Here is an 18,278-nt window from a genome sequence, read left to right as displayed (position 1 = left end):
AAGATGTGGACCTAGCACCTAGATTTAGTGACATGGAATGGGTTTCAGCTTTTTCTGTCTTGTGCTTTTATTAGTCTTGATGAAGTTATAAAGGAATCCACGTAGGAGTTGTATTATTCTTTTCTTACTGAATATTTTCTTTGGTTGTCAATTTTTAAGGTGGAAATTCATATTTTGTATTGTTCTTTAAAGATATAACAGTTTCAGGAGCCTGTTCATTTTTAATTGCCCTATGTTTCTGGAATTTTTTTTTCTAAACTGCTATTGTGACAATTTATAAAAGGAAACTTTCTGTTTGCTGCCTTTTTTAGAATACATCCATGACTCAAAAACATAAAAAGTCAGGTTTAACAGATGGAATTTTGGTGTTACCAGTATTGCAGTGATCTGAATGGACAGATAGATTTCAGAGCTTACTTTATATTTCACTGAGTCAACCAACAAGTGTGGTGTATAGCTTAGGCTTAGAAAATTTGGACTACCTGGGTTCATTCATATCCCTGTCACTGTATAACCTTAGATTATTTAACTTTTTAATGCCTCAGTTTTCTCTTGTGTGAAATAGAGATGATAATAGTATCTCCTACAGAGGGTTACTTTGAAGATTAGGGGTGCCTGGCTGGCTCATTTGGGGGGAGCTTGTGACTCTTGATCTCAGGATTGTGAGTTTGAGCCCCATGTTGGGTATAGAGATACTTAAAAATAAAATCTTAAAAAGAATTTTTTTTTAATAATATTAACTATATGGGAAGGTGGTAGAAGTGTCTGTTTTAACTGGCAGCTTCTTTCTTTCTTAGTACATCAGGGTGCATTTTATAGCAACAACATCTTAGCTTCTCTGAAACCATTGATGCTACATGTTTCGCTGTATCTAAGATCCCATCAATTGTAAGATGTACCTGTATGTATTACAAAGAAAGAAAAAACCTGCCAGTTATAATTGAAGGATGCTATTGATTTTAAAACTCATCCCAATGTTAGAGATGTTAACATGTGTAAAAATGTGTGTGAGCTTGTGAGATATATACAGCTAATCATCTTTCTAGACTAAATGTGGGAAACAGAGAAAGAATATGGGTATGATCCCTAATCTCTACACATGCTGGCAATATCCTCACATGTCCCTGCGGCAACTCTGAATGCCACATTCTTCCATTCAGAAAAACAAGACTGTCGATGTTGTTTTGATGTTTTGGATTATACTGTTAGGTCTTCTGAAACTACTAGGCTAAGTATATTGCTGTACTTAACAGGATGCTGCCAAACAATATAGAAATTATTTCTACCATATATCTCTTTTAGGTTATGAGTTATTTGTATTCCTTAATATTTCTATCAGGATTAGACCTAATAGGCTCCTGAATGTCTTTCTTCATTGTATTTCCAAGTGGGTTGCTTCTGTCTTTTTTTCATAGAAACATCTGGCCCTCATTCACCCTAGGTCCTCTTGTCTTCCAGACAAAGAAATTGACTTGCACAGCTAAGTGATGTTCTTTCTCCGCTCAGATACTTTTTTTATCCAGAGATTTAGAAAACAAAATATTTGACAAGAAAGCAAAGAAATAGAAATGTACTTGTTTCTTTTTGTATTCTAGTTGACTTATGAATACATGTATTCAGTGATGCCTTCTGGAAGAGGGCCCTAGGATAGTTGTTTTTAATTTGCCCATGAAATTTAGAAGAGTATTTTAATGCCACACATATTTAATTAAAATATGCTAATTATGACAGATTAGTAAAAAATTGGCCTTCTTAAATATAGAAAAAAATGCAGTTACTGATTTCAGGATGTACCTTAGTAAATAAAATGTGGCTTATTAGTAACAATGCACTTTTTTAATGAATTGATGAAATAATTTACAACTAGCATATAGATTCTGTGGAACTGGAAGTTCTTAAATACAGTTATTTTTGAAAGCAGTTTGATTTCCAGGTATACAGCCCGTAGTGTTATTTAGATAATCCTAAATGTCAACCAAAGGTAAATGTCAACAAATCACAAATTTCAGGTTGTGCAAGTTCTAAGTAAGATACCTTAAAATTTGACTAAACCTATCGTTTTTTTTCTTTTAATTTTAGGGTGAAAAGGTAAACTATGAAAAGTTTAGAAATTGGCTTCTTCTAAACAAAGATGCTTTTACCTTCTCTCGTTGGCTACTATCTGGAGGTGTTTATGTGACCCTCACTGATGACAGTGATACTCCCACTTTCTACCAAACTCTAGCTGGAGTCACACATTGTAAGTAATGGCATTTCATTGTTTTCTATTCATTTTTTAATACAGTTGCCTGGTAATATGAGAATATAGCTATTAAGGAGAAATTTATTGTCAGTGGTTTTTTTCTTCCAAAGTGTAATAAAATAAAATACTCTGGAGCACTTGGTACATAGCTGAAAAGGAAAACTCTTGTTTTTTCTCTACTCACCAAATATTTTTGTACTTCACATGTGTGGGGTTTTTCCCCACACAAAGCAATTCCCCAATGCTCTGTATATACCAAATGGGTGTTCTGTACTTCAGTTCAGTTCTCACACACTATCTACCTGGGGATTAACATAGATCCCACAGGTTTAGGGCTCAGTCCCATAAGACTATCCACCTGCTGCCCGCATCAGAGGCCAATCACAAATCCCAGTTATCACCAGTGCTTCTGATCAACCAGCTCTAAATTAGATGATCCCCCTCCTTGGGTTTGATAATTTGGGAGAAGAACTCATAAAACTCAGGGAAACAGTTTATATTTACTGATTTAATATATAATAAAGGGTATGTTAAAACACAGATGAAAAGCCAGATGAAGAGATACATAGGGCAAGTCTGGAAGGGTCCCAAGCACAGGAGCTGGAATGTGCCAATCCTCTGGCATGTGGATATGTTCATCCATCCAGAAGCTCTCCAAAGCCCATACTTTTGGGATTTTTATGGTGGCCTCATCATATATAGGTATGATCAATTATTAACTGAATTTCCAATCTCTAGCAAATGGGGAGTAGGGCTGAAAGTTCCACGTTTCTAATTATGGCTTGGTCTTTCTGGTGACCAGCCCCCATCCAGAAGCCCAACAAGAGTCACCTCAAGCATTAGAACAAGACTGCTATCACCCAGGAAATTACAAGGGATTTAGGACTCCTTTGTCAGAAACCCTTATCACTCAGGAAGTTAGAAGAGTTTGGCCAAAGACCAAATATTAGGAACTGGGGGCAGAGAAACCAATTTCATACTATTTCACAATAGCCCTCTACTAATTGTCCTTAACCAAGCGGTTTGGTTTCCTAAAGTTGCTGTAACAAATGAGCACAGTTCTGGAAACTGGAATCAAGGTGTTAACACATTTTGTCTGAAGGCCCTAGGAAAGAATCCTTCCTTGCCTCTCCCAGCTTCTGGCGACCCTAGGCTTTGCTTGTGGCAGTGTAGCTCTACTCTCTGCCTCCATCTTCCTGTGGCCTTCTCTGTATCTGTGTGCTCTCCTTTTCTTATAAGGATGCTAGTTATTGGATTCAGGGCCCAGCCTAAATTCAGGATGCTGAATTCATTACATCTACAAAGACCCTATTTCCAAATAAGGTCACATTCTGAGGTCCCAGGTGATCATGAATTTTTGAGGGATAGCATTGAACCCACCACTGTATAGGCCTTAAGTGTTAATTTCTACTGTTCTTTCCTGTGGGTACAGAAAAGTACCTGCACAGGGCTTTTGCTAATGCTACTTCTTAACACTGGAATGACTTTCCCTTTCCTTCTCCCTGTAAATCTTGGTCATCTTTGAAGACTTAAATCACATGCCCCTTTGTTTCCATGAAACCTTTTCTTGCCTTCCTGTGAGAAATCATCTCATTCCTCTGAACTGTCATAACACCTTTATGTACACTTCTTGGATGAGCTTACCATTTTCCATCTTTTATTGTAATTATTTATAGCATTCTATTTATGTGTACATGTCATTTCTCTCTTTTTTAGAGAGAGAGAGAGAGACCATGCAATTGGCGGGGGGGGCACCGAGGGAGAAGGAGAGAGAGAATGCCAGGCAGACTCCATGCCCGGTGTGGAGCCTGTGTACCTGTCATCTCTCTTAAATCTTAGAGTCTATATTCTTTCCTTTTTCTTCCTCTATGCCAAGCCTTAAAAATAAATATTTGTTGACTGAATAGAGTACCTTGTGTGTCACGTACTGTTGCTTTATGGAACTGTGACTGGCTATTAATTATACAGCAGCTACTTTTCTGCCCATTTTCATTCCATTCTTATCAGAAATTCCGATAAATTCTGGCATGAATAGGCAATGAACTTGATTCTACTACTTTTCAGTGCCCTTGTCTTTATTTTTGATAGGAAGCCTCTTTTATTTATTTATTTTTTAAAGATTTTATTTATTTATTTGACAGAGAGAGACACAGAGAGCAGGGCCACAAGTAGGGGGAGTGGGAGAGGGAGAAACAGGCTTCCTGCAGAGCAGGGAGCCTGATGTGGGGCTTGATCCCAGGACCCTGGGATCATGACCTGAGCCGAAGGCAGATGCTTAACGACTGAGCCACCCAGGCGTCCCTGGAAGCCTCTTTTAAAAAAAAAAAATTGTTTTCCATAAAAAATTAGGGAATCTTTTTATATTCACTGTAAGCTCTAACTTACATTAATATTTAAATTGTCATTCTTATGGATATTTTGCTGAACTTTTACTTTTATTTGTGATGGTACGGTAAATTATTTTTCTGTTAATATTGGCTAAGTGTGACTACTTCCCTTTAATGACTTATGTTAAAGAAAAATTTATTCTGACACTTGTTAAAATGGTAAGGAAGACTCAAATCCAAGACTTCTGCCGTAGTGTATTGCAATAGGAGAGAGAGATTGGTCAAAACTCTCTAACAAGGACAAATGAGGAATTGTAGCTGGGGACTGAGGCAAGGTGGTCAGTGGAGGGAAAATTACTAAGAGGAGATGTCAAAGGCAGGGGGAATTCTTGCTAAAGGCAAGCCAAGGACTTATTCATCAAAGGTGGGGTATGAGGAACTTGATCGGATATCTAGGGTAGGCAGACAACTTGGCAGGATTCTTTGCTAACACTGGATTTGAGCAGACCAAAGACTGAATGGGGGCCAAGTTGGAAGCCTAGTCGAAAAGAGGGCTCAAAGAAGCAGGACTAAAGTGTGTTCAAGGAGAAAGTCTTTTATCAGTTTCTTAAAGTTAAATTAGGTCTGACATAATTTGCAAATGCAAATGCTGCTTATTGCTTATTTTGGAAAGAACTATATATTATTACAGATTACAGATTTACTTAAATTCATTCAGTCAAGATAATTTTCAAATTGTTAAAAATGTTATCCCATTATGTGATTCCATTTTTATTTGAAAATGATCTTTTCTATTCAGCTTTTTATTACTTGGGAAGATTTTTGAATTTTTAATAGTATTTGAATTTGCCTTGTTAAAAAATATTTGTCTTAGGGGCACCTGGGTGGCTCAGTCGGTTAAGTGTCTGCCTTCGGCTCAGGTCATGATCCCAGGGTCCTGGGATCAAGCTCCACATCGGGCTCCCTGCTCAGCAGGGAGTCTGCTTCTCCCTCTTGCCTCTGCTGCTTCCCCTGCTTGTGCTCTCTCACTCTCTCTCTGTCAAATAAATAAATACAATCTGAAAGAAAGAACGAAAAGAAAGAAAGAAAGAAAGAAAGAAAGAAAGAAAGAAAGAAAGAAGAAAGAAAGAAAGAAATTTATCTTGAATTATTTAAAGCAAGTATTAATGTAGAGCCATTGTTTCACCTGTAATAATGACCTTCTAATTTCTAAACTGAGTGGTTTCTTAGGGTCATTGTATCTACTCCTGTCTCTGTAGTATTTTAGCACTCTTTGACCATTCAGTTTTCATGAAATTCTCTTCTTTGGCTTTTGAAACATTGTAATTTCCTAGTTTTTTATTGAGTTTTCTTTACTGCTCTCCTTTTTCTGTCTACCTTTTAAATGTAAGTTATTTCTCATGGGTTCACCTTTGGCCCTGTTTTATTCCTAGATGATGTGCATGCTTTTGTTTCATTACAGCCATTTCCATTGCCTTGCCTATCCATCATATCTCTGTAGGTGATACCTTGATGAAATTTTCTGGTCTTGGGGTATCTCAAATTGTATATTCATTTTAATAAATGCCTCCTGGATATTAGTGAAAAGCAAAATTCAGTTGAGTAAATTTGAAGATCAAATTGGCTTTATTCAAATCATGAACTCAGTAGTATCCCATTTAGCAAATAGAAAGGAGCTCTGAGGAATTGTACAAAATGGAAGGCTTTCATAGGCAGAAGGGAGAGGGAGTAGTGTATGGGAGGTGGAGTTTCTAACAAAGAGTAGATTGTTAGATTGTTTCAGGCAAGGTCATCTTCCTTTGGGGTCTGTCAAGCAGATTACTTTACTAGTGCTGATCAGGTAATTCCAGATTGAGTGGTTAAAGGTCACATTTCTGGGAAAGGCTGAAACTACAATTAGATTAGATATTAGGTCTTCGTTTGCTAACATGGGGCTCAGCACAAGTGACTCCATTTGGGGCCTATTGTTCTTTTTTTTTCTTTTTCTTTTTCTTCCTTTCCTTTCCTTTCCCTTCCCCTTCCCCTTCCCTATCCCTCCCTGAGCCAAACCCATACTGGAGCGCAGATTGAGATGGACACTTAACCAACTGAACCACCCAGGTGCCCCTATTGTTCCTTTTTTAAAACTATATATATTCTAACATCTTAATCTCATACGTAAAATCAAATTCATGTTTCCTTGCTTTCAACCCATCTAAAGGTTCAAAAAGCAAACAGTATGTTCTTCCTCTTGTCTATTCTATCATGGTTAATAGTATTTGTAATTCCAGTCATCCAATTTGAGATTAATTTTGACTTTTCCTTGTCAGGCTTCACATTAGATACTATCAATCTTAGCCATATTTCTTGCATCTTTCTTTACTGCCGCTGTCATTGCAGTATTTGTCCTTATTTATCTAACTATATGTTAATTCTATGAAAGAATGAAGGACAAATATTTTGTGTTTGTTGTTTAGTTTACATTAAAAAATGTTAAACTCTTCTTTTCCCTGCTCCAAAATCTTTGAAGAGTCTTCATTTTCTGTAGAACAAAGTTTATAAAGTCCTTAGCATGGCTCTGAAGTCTCTTAGTTTCCTATTCTTAATTTTCCATATTTATTTCTCCTTACATATGTTCTCTGCTTCATCTACAGAGCACTGCTCAGTACCCCCATGAACTTTTTTAGCTACCCTATACATCACTCCTGGTAGTCCTTCATTTAAGATTGCATTTCATCTTTCAGCCCTTGATAATTGAAATACTTCTTTGTCCTCAAAGCCCAATTCATATGCTCCCTTTTTTGTCATGCTTGCTCCATTTTTCTTCAGTTTGCATTACTTTCCATTTGCATTCTTGCTCATTTTACACTTCAATTAAAGCAATTAAGATGCTTTTTGCCTTACCTTAGAGGCATTTGGAAATGGCTTTGTTTCTCCCCAGAAGTTACAAGTCCCTGGAGGACAAGGCTGTTGTCCCAATTCATCTTTGAGTTCTTTTTAGTACAATGGACTAAATGCACGTTATTAGACTGGACAGTATTGAAAAATTTTCAGCCACTAACAGTCTACTTCCTAAGTACTGATTTAAACATTTGATTTCCCCAGGAGTGAGCAAGAGGTACATGCTCTTTTAGGATTATAGCACTAAACTTATGCCAAGGAGAAAGGCCAACATCATGTTTGACTAAGGTTCAACAGTCTCGGGGCGCCTGGGTGGCTCAGTCGGTTAAGTGGCTGCCTTTGCGGCTCACATTGTGATCCCGGGTCCTGGTGATCCTGGGGTCCTTCCTGGGATCAAGAGCTCCCTGTTCAGCAGGGAGCCTGCTTCTCCCTGCCCCCGCCCCCCGCCCCCTCTGCTGTGTTCTTTCTCACTCTCTCTCAAATAAATTGATAAAATCTTAAAAAAAAAAAAAAAAGGTTCAACAGTCTCATAGTATGTGAACATTCATATAAAGACATACTATATTTTTAGGGGGAAAATGAATTATGATATTTATAAATCACTGCTGAAGTAACTGCTGAAGGTTGCAAAGTTCTAAGATCTTCCTTCTGAAACTCTTGGTTAGATAAATGATGTTAAATACAGAAAATTGATTAGCATTAAGGTATATAGAGGATCAGCTTATTATAAATAGGAGGGAATTGTCTATCTGAATTAATTATTTTATCTACCACTATAGTGCGCCCATTGATTTCCCTGGTGGCCATGAAATGTCAGTAGTGTATGGTAAAAGCCTGAAGAAATGCTATGCTTCAGATTTTTTCAGTTATTTATAATGTTTTAAATGCTGGCATCTTAGTTGAATTTCGTCAATCCTTGTGTCTTGTAAGAGGAATACACCAAAATTAAAAATTAATCAAATATAAGGCCACGATGGTATATTGGTAGTTACCAGTCTTTATTGAGCATTAGAATTACTTGGAGAGGGTATTAAAAGTGCAGGTTACTGATTCTATGATCATGATTGTTATTCAGTGGGCCTTAGGACTGTGTACTTGAACAGACATCTAACGTAATTCTGATGTAGGTGGACCATGAACTACATTTTGAGAAATACTGATAGGATGTTTAGGAGTCTTCAGACTCTGAGTCAGATACTGGCCCTACCACTTATTACTCATGTAAGTTTGAGAAATTTATTTAATCTCTCTGAACTTCTTTTTCCTCCTCTGGAAAACAGGGAAAATGATACAATTTACCTCACAGGTGTGTTGTAAGGCATGTAGGGGAGGAAAACTTTTTTCCTCTATCCATCTTGGGTTCATTGGCTAGGGCCCTTTAAATTAGACTGATAAAAGGCAGATAACAAGCAAAAAACATAAGTTTATTAACATTGCTTATGCATGGGAGTATTCATTGATGAGTAACTGAAACAGGTGGTTAGAACTTGAGTTTATATCGCATCTTAGCAAAAAACAGTAATTTTGTAGGAAAGGGACAAGACAAAGGAAAAAGACTTTGACTTTGATCTTCTAGAGGTGGCCAATTATGGGAAGGCAAATGTATGGAGAAACTAATAGTAGATAGGGCTGCTTAGTAAGGTTTGTTATGTAGATTCATTTATCTGGTGCAATCTCCATGTTGGTAAGGATCTAGAATAGTCTCTGGTGATTACTTCTGTCCTTCCTGGTAGAGGGGCAGGGAAGACACTTTTACAAATTAAGTAAATGGTGGTGGGGGGGGTAGTTGGCAGAGAGCTTTTCTCTTATCTGCCTCTTCTCAATTACCTTCAACTCAATATAATCCTTATGCCAAAGTGACATATTTGGGTTGGCATATCGTTCTACCCTTTAAGCATACTTGAGATAATACCTGTTTTAAAAGACTCAGCTCCATGCCTGTTCTGGAATTGGTGCTTTACAGTGAATATGCATCCTCTTGTATCATTGAACACTTGGCTTGCAAATGTCAGTGAGCTTCACCCCATTATCTCCAGGGAGTGATTGTTTTAGAAGCAAGTAATTTTGTAATAGAGGGTTGTAGATCGGTATAAAAATTAACTCGTCCACATCTGTGGGAAGGAAGTCTTCTTCGTTTGTTTTACAATTTATAGAAACAAAGAACCAGCATAAACCAGTGGAATAGACAACTCAGTGGCTATGGGCTTCAGCACATAGCTACTTTCTTCATGGGGCCTACTATGAAAGCATTATCACAAAGTCAGAATTACTGCTAAATTTCATTTATAAATTCTGACATAGGTAGGTTTACATTCTGATGGCTATGATTTGTCATATTATGTGTAAATTCTCAGTTTCTGGATAAACAGTTCACAGTTGAATTCTTTGCAGGCTCTTCCACTCAGAGAATATTTGGTACATTAAACTTCTCAAATAATGTGTCCTGAGTGTGGAAACTTGTGATAAAAAAATAGTGTTATTAACTGATTTATAAGTAGACAGAAAATACTTATTTTAAAGCATCAGTGACTCCATTTAAGTTTGTGTAATGAGCCAAGGTATCTAGGAAACAAAAAGGAATTAAAAATTTTCACTTGTAAATAACATTTATATTAGAGTGTAGATGCCTTTAATTACTTTTTCACATACAATTATAAAGTAAAATTTGAAGTCACAGTAAGTTGAACACACTGCCAATATTTAATCAAATGTTCTCTTTTATGTAAATCACAAAGGAAACTGGGGAGCTATTTGTATTCAGTACAGGTTAGAATAATTAACTGATTTGATTTATACAAGATTTCAGATTTTATCATGGCATGTGCGTTTTTCAGAACTGCAAATTCCAAATTATTGTTACCTTACCCTTTTTTTTTTTAATTTAAGAAATTCAATTGGAACTTTAGCGCAGAGTTAAGTTTTGAATGTTTGAGTAGATCTTAATTAAATTTTTATTAGGGCTGTTATATTTTTCTATTATAATTTGCTATTTAAATACCTAAGATTAGATCTGAAGAAGATCAAGGTGGTAGAGAAGGAAGATTCTGGGCTTACCTCCTCTCACAGACACACCAAAACTACAACCACAACGACCTGAAGACTAGTAGAACAGCTAATCCACAATTAAAGATATAAAGAAAAAGCCACATTGAGATAAGTAGGAGGGGGCACAGACATGTGGTGTAGTCAAGAACGACATCCCCAGTGTGGTAACCCTTAAGCAGAAGGGATATCACAAATGTGGAAGTCCTCCCTGGAGAACAAGGGATTTCAAGCCCCACATTGGACATCTCCACCCTAGGGTCCTGTACTGGGAAGATGAGCTCCCAAAAAGCCTAGCTTTGAAACTCAGCAGAGCTGAACTCCAGGAGAGCCGCTGAGCTATAAGAAACCCGAAACTCTACTCTTAAAGTAGTCTGTGTACAAATGCACTCACTCCAAGAGCACAGAGGCAGGAGTTTGAAAAGTCCCTGGGTCATCTGTGAAGGAGATTTATTTGCCAATTTTAGTGCATGTGCTGAAGGGGCAGGGATTTGTTGGAACTTTATCCTGGAACAGAAATGGAGGTAGGTGCCATTTTTCTTACTCTCCTACCTAGCTGGCCTGGTGCTGGTAGGTGCCATTTCTGACATTCTCCATCTATTTTACTAGTACCAGTCACCATACCCCAACATTCCTGCACCCCTAAATTGTCTCTCCCCCAAGCAGGTGACTCTCCGAAACAGCTTCTCAGCTGGATCTAGTACCCCTCCTCAAATGGCTCCCTCCCCACAGCACCCATTGGGTGGCCTCCACCAAGACCGGAGGCCCCCAAAGTAGCTCCTGCCATTCTGCATGCAGCGTGTGGATATGGCCTGGACCAGCAACCCCCAAACTGACTTCCGCCCCAGAGGGTCAGCCCAACCCACTAGTGTGCCTATAGCAGCTGCATCTGGTCATTTCAGCCATTCGTGCTAGGGACAGTCCCATTTATCAGTGCGCTTATAGCCATCACACCCCAGTCACAATAGGAAGGCACACGCAACCCACAGGGGAATACCCTTGGAGCTCCTGGTTTTGGTGACCAGGGGGACTGTGCTTCTGGGCCCCACAGGATGTGTTCTACATAAGGCCACTCCTTCAAGACTAGGAGATGTGGTTGATCTACCTGATACATAGAAACAAACACAGTCAGGTAGAATGAGGAGACACAGGAATATGTTCTAAATGAAAAGATAAGACGAAACCTCAGAAAAAGAACTATTGAAACAGAGATAAACAGTCTACTTGATAAAGACTTAAAAGTAGTGGTTCTAAAGATGCTCACTGAACTGAGGAAAAGAATGGATAAACACAGTGATAACATCAACAAAGAGCTAGGAAATATAAAAAAGAACCAATCAAAGTAAATGAAATGAAAAATACACTAGAGGGAATCAATAGCAGATTAATGATGCAGAAAAATGGATCAACAATCTGGAAGACAGAGTGGTGGACATCACCTAAGCTGAACAGCAAAAAGGAAAAAGAATTCTTAAAAATGAGTATGGTTTAAAGGACTTCTGGGACAACATCAGGCATATTAATATTTGTATCATGGGGGTACCAAAAGGAGAAGAGAGAAAGGGGCAGAAAACATTTTTGAAGAAATAAAAGCTGAAAATTTCCCTAAATCTGGGGAAGGAAACAGGACATTCAGGTCCAGGAATCACAGAGAGTGCCAAATGAGATAAACCCAAAGAGATCCATAGGAAGAAACATAAAAATTAAAATGTTGAAAATTAGGGGTGCATAGGTGGCTCAGTCAGGTAAGCATCTGACTCTCAGTTTTGGCTCAGGTCATGATCTCAAAGTCATGAGATTGAGTCCTGCAGTTGGCTCTGTGCTCAGTGGGGGTCTGCTTCTCTCCCTCTGCCCCTCCCCCCAAATAAAATGTCAAAAATTAAAGATCAGAAAGAAACTTGAAAGCAGTAAGAGCAAATACAGGAGAACCCGCTGAGCTGATTTTTTAGCAGAAACTTTGCAGGCCAAAAGGGAGTAGCATGATATATTCAAAGTGCTGTAAGAAAAAAAACCTACAACCAAGAATACTCTACCTGACAAGGTTATCACTCAGAATAAAAGGAGAGATAAAGAGTTTCCCAGACTTCCCAAACAAAACTTAAAGGAGTTTATCACCATTAAACCTGCCTTATAAGAAATATTAGAGGGACTTCTTTAAGTGGAAAAGAAAAGGCCATGAAGTAGAAGTAAGAAAATTATGAAAGAAAAAAAATCTGACTGGTAAAAGCAAACATATAGTAAAGGTAGTGCAACCACTTGTAATGCTAGTATGAAGGTTAAAAGACAAAGTAGTAAAGTCTACCATTTCTACAATAATTAGTTAAGGGATACTCAGAATAAAAAGTAAAATACAACATCAAAAACATAAAATGTGGGGGCAGATGGTAAAAATGTAGTGTTTTTAGAATGCATTTGAACTTACATGACCACAAACTTAAAATAGACTACTATATATATATTCGGGTGTTACATATGAATCTCATGGTAACCACAAGCCAAAAACCTATAATATATACACAAAAAATAAAGAGAAGGGAATCTAAACATAATAATAAAGAAGGTCCTACAGTTTTCAGAGTATAGTTCTCCTCTCTGCTTGATTAAATTTATTTCTAGATATTTCATTCTTTTTAATAGTTGCATATAAATAGGACTGTGTTCTTAATTTTTCTTCCTGAAAGTTCATTATTAGTGCAGATTGAGCATTTACTAGAGGAGGTACTATATGTACTCTGTGTATATTATCTTGTTTAATCCTTGTGCCCTCTTTGAGGTTCATTTTATCCATATTCTAAAGATGAGGAAACTAAGGCTATAAGAAATTAAAGACTTTCTCAAGATCAGATGGCTAATCGGTGCCAGAACTGGGATGAACACTGTTTATTGACACACACTCTTGTTATTCTTCAATCTTTTATGAGTAGCTTGTAATTATAGATAAAGGAGTTGGTCATGTGGTTATTGTGGTTGTGGTGAGCCATCTCCTTCAGACTCACTTCAGACAATTTTGCAGATTCACTTTTCCAATTTCCTTTTTTCCCCCCTCTTGGGATATTTACAAATGATTATTTTTTTATATCTCTTCAATAATTAATTTCATTTGATCCAAGCAAGGTCCTTGAATGATTGTATATTTACCAACAGTGAAATTGGCAGTAGAACTATGATTTTATGAACTATGTTTTAAAAATGAGTTATTTTCTTTAGTGTTGATCATATTTTCACATAATTTAGCTATATTTTTGGCAGAAAATATGTGTACCCGTTCTTTTTTTCTTTATTTTTGTTTTTTGGGTTTTTTGTTTGGTTGTTTGTTTTTTCTTTTGTTTTTGTTTTCTTAAGTAGGCTCCACACCCAGCGTGGAGCCCAGCATGGGGCTTGAACTCACATTCCTGAGATCAAGACCTGAGCTGAGATCAAGAGTCAGACACTTAATGGATTGAGCCACCCAGGTGCCCCTGTGCCTATTCTTTCTTATAAATAGGTCTCTAAATGAACTAAGAAAGAGTTTTTGGGATTTCCTTAAAATGTATCATAAGAATGAATAAGCCTATTAACTCAGTGATTTCTTTTTAGTAGTAGAATCTGGATTTTGAGGTAATTAATGTAGTATTTTGGGATAATTTTAGGGCCATAGAATTCATTTTGATCATTTTTCTTTTCATATCTAACTTAAATTGTCTCTATTTTAGCATTTATTATCTCAACTAAAAATTCATGTTATTATATTCCCTTGCCACACTTCAGTTGGTATTGCTAGCACCTTTTTTCAATGAGAAAAAAAGTATTTCAGTGATTCTTTGACCATAAACCCCTAGTAAATCTGCATGTCCCTTTTTCATTATCCTCTTAGCTGGTTGTATGTGATGTAGGGATTACAGCCATTTTAAGTAGATCTCAGAAGGTCACTGCGTTTGTGACCAGGTTGCTTCCTCAACAATGTTAAAGAACTATGTTACTGTTTGAAAATACTGGGATATTTTGCCTGGTTTTGTTTTGTTTTGTTTTGTTTTAAATGAGAATCCAGTTTTGGCATTAAAGACCTGTTTCTGCAGCTGCAGCCTCTGGTAAGGTGAGACTTGATTAGGATGGCCCAAAGTATAGGCCAGGAATTATTTAGAATGTTGGGAGTGTGGTGTGCTTCTGTTGTGAACCAGAAAAAATTATACCTGTAGGTGGGTGATGATAAATTCAATCCTATTTAACTAGTAAAGTGTAAGTTTTGGTATTGACCTATGAATTCCAAGTAGAATAATTACTGCAGTCATTACCTCTAACTTCTTTAAGTGAAAATAAAGTTAGTTTCCTTCCCTCGTCCCAGGAATTCAGCTGCCAATTCATGTAAAATGTTTGGGTAATACTAATATATATAATTTACTTTAGCTTGCTTTTGGCAAATACTCGATAATGGATTGCATGCAGTCTATAACCAAAATATGAACAGATCACATAAGCTTAGAAGGGAACTGTAAAGCATGGTTTTAATTGGTGGCCATAACAGTCTAATCATTTTTTTTTCTTTTAAATATCTTCTACATGTCTTTCCACATTTCTCCTTAAGCAAAGAAACTGTGTTTTTTAAGGAGATTAATAAACAGTTTTCAAAAGTAAAAAAAAATTAAGAGGCAGTTAGTGTGATTTGTGTGTGTGTTTCTAATTTAGTGTATTGTGTAAACAGCAGTTAATCAGAAGTACTTACTGAACATATGCTCAGTACCAAGAATTATAGAAATAAAGGCTGCTGTCTTCCTTGTTTTGTTTCAGGGTCAGATTTTTTATGTGCAGATCTATTACTTGGAAGAAAGTTTAGAATTTGAAAAAGCTGTTTCTCTGCAGGAACAGAAGAGGTTTCTCTTTCTTTCATATATTCTTTTTTTTTTTTTTTTTTTTTAATTTGAGAGAGAGAGAATGAGAGACAGCACGAGGGGGAAGAGGGCAGAGGGAGAAGCAGACCCCCTGCTGAGCAGGGAGCCCAATGTGGGACTCGATCCCGGGACTCCAGGATCATGACCTGAGCCGAAGGCAGTCGCTTAACCAACTGAGCCACCCAGGAGCCCCTCTTTCATATATTCTAAATGGAGTGAACAGATATCTTATTTTAGAAAAGGAAACAGTATGCTATCTTAATATATTTATCAGACATCTGTGATTACTCTCCTTATTGTTAAATTTTTAAATACTTCTTTTTAGTAAATTCAGTTTTCTAGGTATTTGAAGTAGATACCTCTGTTTTTAAAAAAAATGAAAGCTACGTGCTCATTACAAGTTTTGCATATTTTAAAAAATTAGTTCCAGTTCCAAAATAATTGGACTTTTGCAAAGGTTGATTCATCAGAAGGTTACAATGTAATATATTTGGTATTTGTTTAAAAAAGAAAAATGTGTACTCTTGTGTGAAAATTTTATCCTTTTTGTATCTCAGTCTTTCTTGATGATTTTGATATAAAATTTTAAAAATTAACTTAGCCCATTGATTATTTGAAGCTGTGAACAATGATTTTGTGTAATTTGAGAAATCATACAATGGTATAGATGATAACAATGCAAGTATTGAAAATAATCTTCCCAATCTAAGTGACATTCAGTTAAAATACATGTACCTTCAGGGGCACCTGGGTGCTTCAATCAGTTAGGCGTCCGACTCTTGATTTTGGCTCAGGTCATGATCTCAGGGTCAAGGGATTGAGCCCCGCTTTGGGCTCCGAGCTCAGCAGGGAGTCTGCTTGGGATTCTCTCTCTTCCTCTCGCTCTATCCCTCCCCCTGCTCATGCTCTAGCTCTATCTTGTGTGCGCTCGTGCTCTCTCTCTCTAAAACAAATAAATGAATCTTTAAATAAATAAATACATGTATGTTCAAATAAATATGGCTGTATGAAAACATGCAATTACATGTTTTTTCTTTTTCCTTTTTTTGATTACCTATATTTTAAATAATTTTTCATACAACAAAATGTATTACTAGTCTAGTAAAAACAAGTAATATAAATTTAAAATTGGGGTGCTTCGGTGGCTCAGTGGGTTAAGTGTCTGCCTTCAGCCCAGGTCATGATCTCTCAGTCCTAGGATTGAGCATTTGGCTCCCCACTCAGTGGGGAGTCTACTTCTCCCTCTCCCTCTGTACCTACCCCCATTTGTGCTCGCTTTCTCTCTCAAATAAATAAAATCTTCTTTAAAAATTTTAAAAATGAAATTAGTATTATTAGTATTTTCAATTTTTAGGTTTTTTTTAAGATTTTATTTATTTGACAGAGAGAGAGCACAAGCAGGGGGAACTTGCAGGCAGAGGGAGAGGGAGAAGCAGGCTTCCTGCTGAGCAGAGAGCCTGATGTGGGGCTCCATCCCAGAACCCTGGGATCATGACCTGAGCCGAAGGCAGACGCTTAACCGACTGAGCCACCCAGGTGCCCCTTGAGTTTTTAACTTTCTAAAACACGTTATAACTGTCACTCAGTTTTCACTCAGTTGTTTATAGTTACTTTTAATAATTAATAAGTAAGTAGTTCTTTTTAAATGCCAAAGTGTAATGTAACTTCATTGTCACTCTTAGAATCCCTGTTCCTAGATTTTGTGGATCATTAAGAGGACTATTCTAGGATAGCCAAGTTAAGAACTTTCTAAGAGAGCATAAAGTAGGGACAAGTTAGAATCAGTGACATCTGTCAAGGCCTTTTTTGTTTTCACCTATGGCAGGTATGGTCGTTTCCATGTACTTTTTCTGCTTCAGGGTAAATTAGAACATTGTCTTTCTCAAAATCTCAGTTCTTCCATCTGATGTGTAATAATGTGCACAAAATTCTGTATTCCTAGTGCAGATTTATTTTTATTTTCCTATTTTACTTTCAAAAGAGTTTCACTCTCAGATCATTTAAGTAAAAACCTCTTTTTTTAATTAAATATTTTTTTATTCTTATGTTAATCCCCATACATTACATCATTAGTTTTAGATGAAGTGTTCCATGATTCATTGTTTGTGCATAACACCCAGTGCTCCATGCAGAATGTGCCCTCCTCAATACCCACCACCAGGCTAACCCATCCTCCCACCTCCCTCCCCTCTAGAACCCTGTTTGTTTTTCAGAGTCCATCGTCTCTCATGAAGTAAAAACCTCTCTTTTAAAAAGGTTTCAGGTATAGAAAACATCAGGGCAGAATAAGGAGTATGAAGGGAAAATAGACATTAGCTTTAAGTCCTGAGAGCCCCTTGAAAACCAAGCAAAAGGAATATAATTTTTCTTAAAATTTTGTGGAAGTTGGTAGAATATGTGTTTTCATTTATTCACCTACTTATGACTATAGCACTTATACAAATACAGTACAGGTATGCATTTTGATTTGACTATCTCTCAATTATCTTGTTGATGAGTAAAAAAGTTTTCCCCCTAAATTTGTACTAAAACTACTAAAGAATAGAGTAAGAATCCTTTGAAAGCAGTGGAAATTTAGAGAACATTGTTCTTGTCTTCCTAGTAACTTGTAAGTTATTGGAGGCCAGGGTTCCCTACTGATACCAATCTTCATCTTTTATCCCAGTTAACATTATTCTGAATATATATATCCTGGGTTCAACAAATAAGTCTTATTTGTTCATTAAAAAATATTAAATGAGTGTTCAAAATGTATCAGGTATTATTTTGAGTGTTAGAATGTAGCAATGAATAAAATAGACCGTAAGACCTTACCTCAAGGAGGGTATGTTCTAGCTGGAGGAGGCATCCAATAAACAAAACAAGTAAATTATGCCATATATTGATAAATATTAGGGAGCAAAGTAAGACAGGGAAAAGGGA

The 18,278-nt window shown here is 36.8% G+C and overlaps 1 protein-coding gene across 3 annotated transcripts in view; it reads left to right on the top strand.

The window, feature by feature from the left end:
* USP32 (ubiquitin specific peptidase 32) overlaps window positions 1-18,278 on the top strand; it is a 220,331-nt gene that overhangs the window by 118,464 nt on the left and 83,589 nt on the right. For all 3 annotated transcript variants that reach the window (XM_064582871.1, XM_064582870.1, XM_064582872.1), the window contains one exon: window positions 2,080-2,239. In XM_064582871.1, coding sequence (XP_064438941.1) covers window positions 2,080-2,239 — 160 coding nt within the window. The remainder of the gene's footprint in view (window positions 1-2,079; window positions 2,240-18,278) is intronic.

This window comes from Mirounga angustirostris, unplaced genomic scaffold (genome assembly GCF_029215605.1).
Source record: "Mirounga angustirostris isolate CCGP_5_RB_7025 unplaced genomic scaffold, mMirAng1.0.hap1 SCAF_17, whole genome shotgun sequence".
Lineage (NCBI taxonomy): Eukaryota > Metazoa > Chordata > Mammalia > Carnivora > Phocidae > Mirounga > Mirounga angustirostris.
Note: the sequence above shows the minus strand (reverse complement) of the source record. Positions and strands in the feature narration are given on the sequence as shown.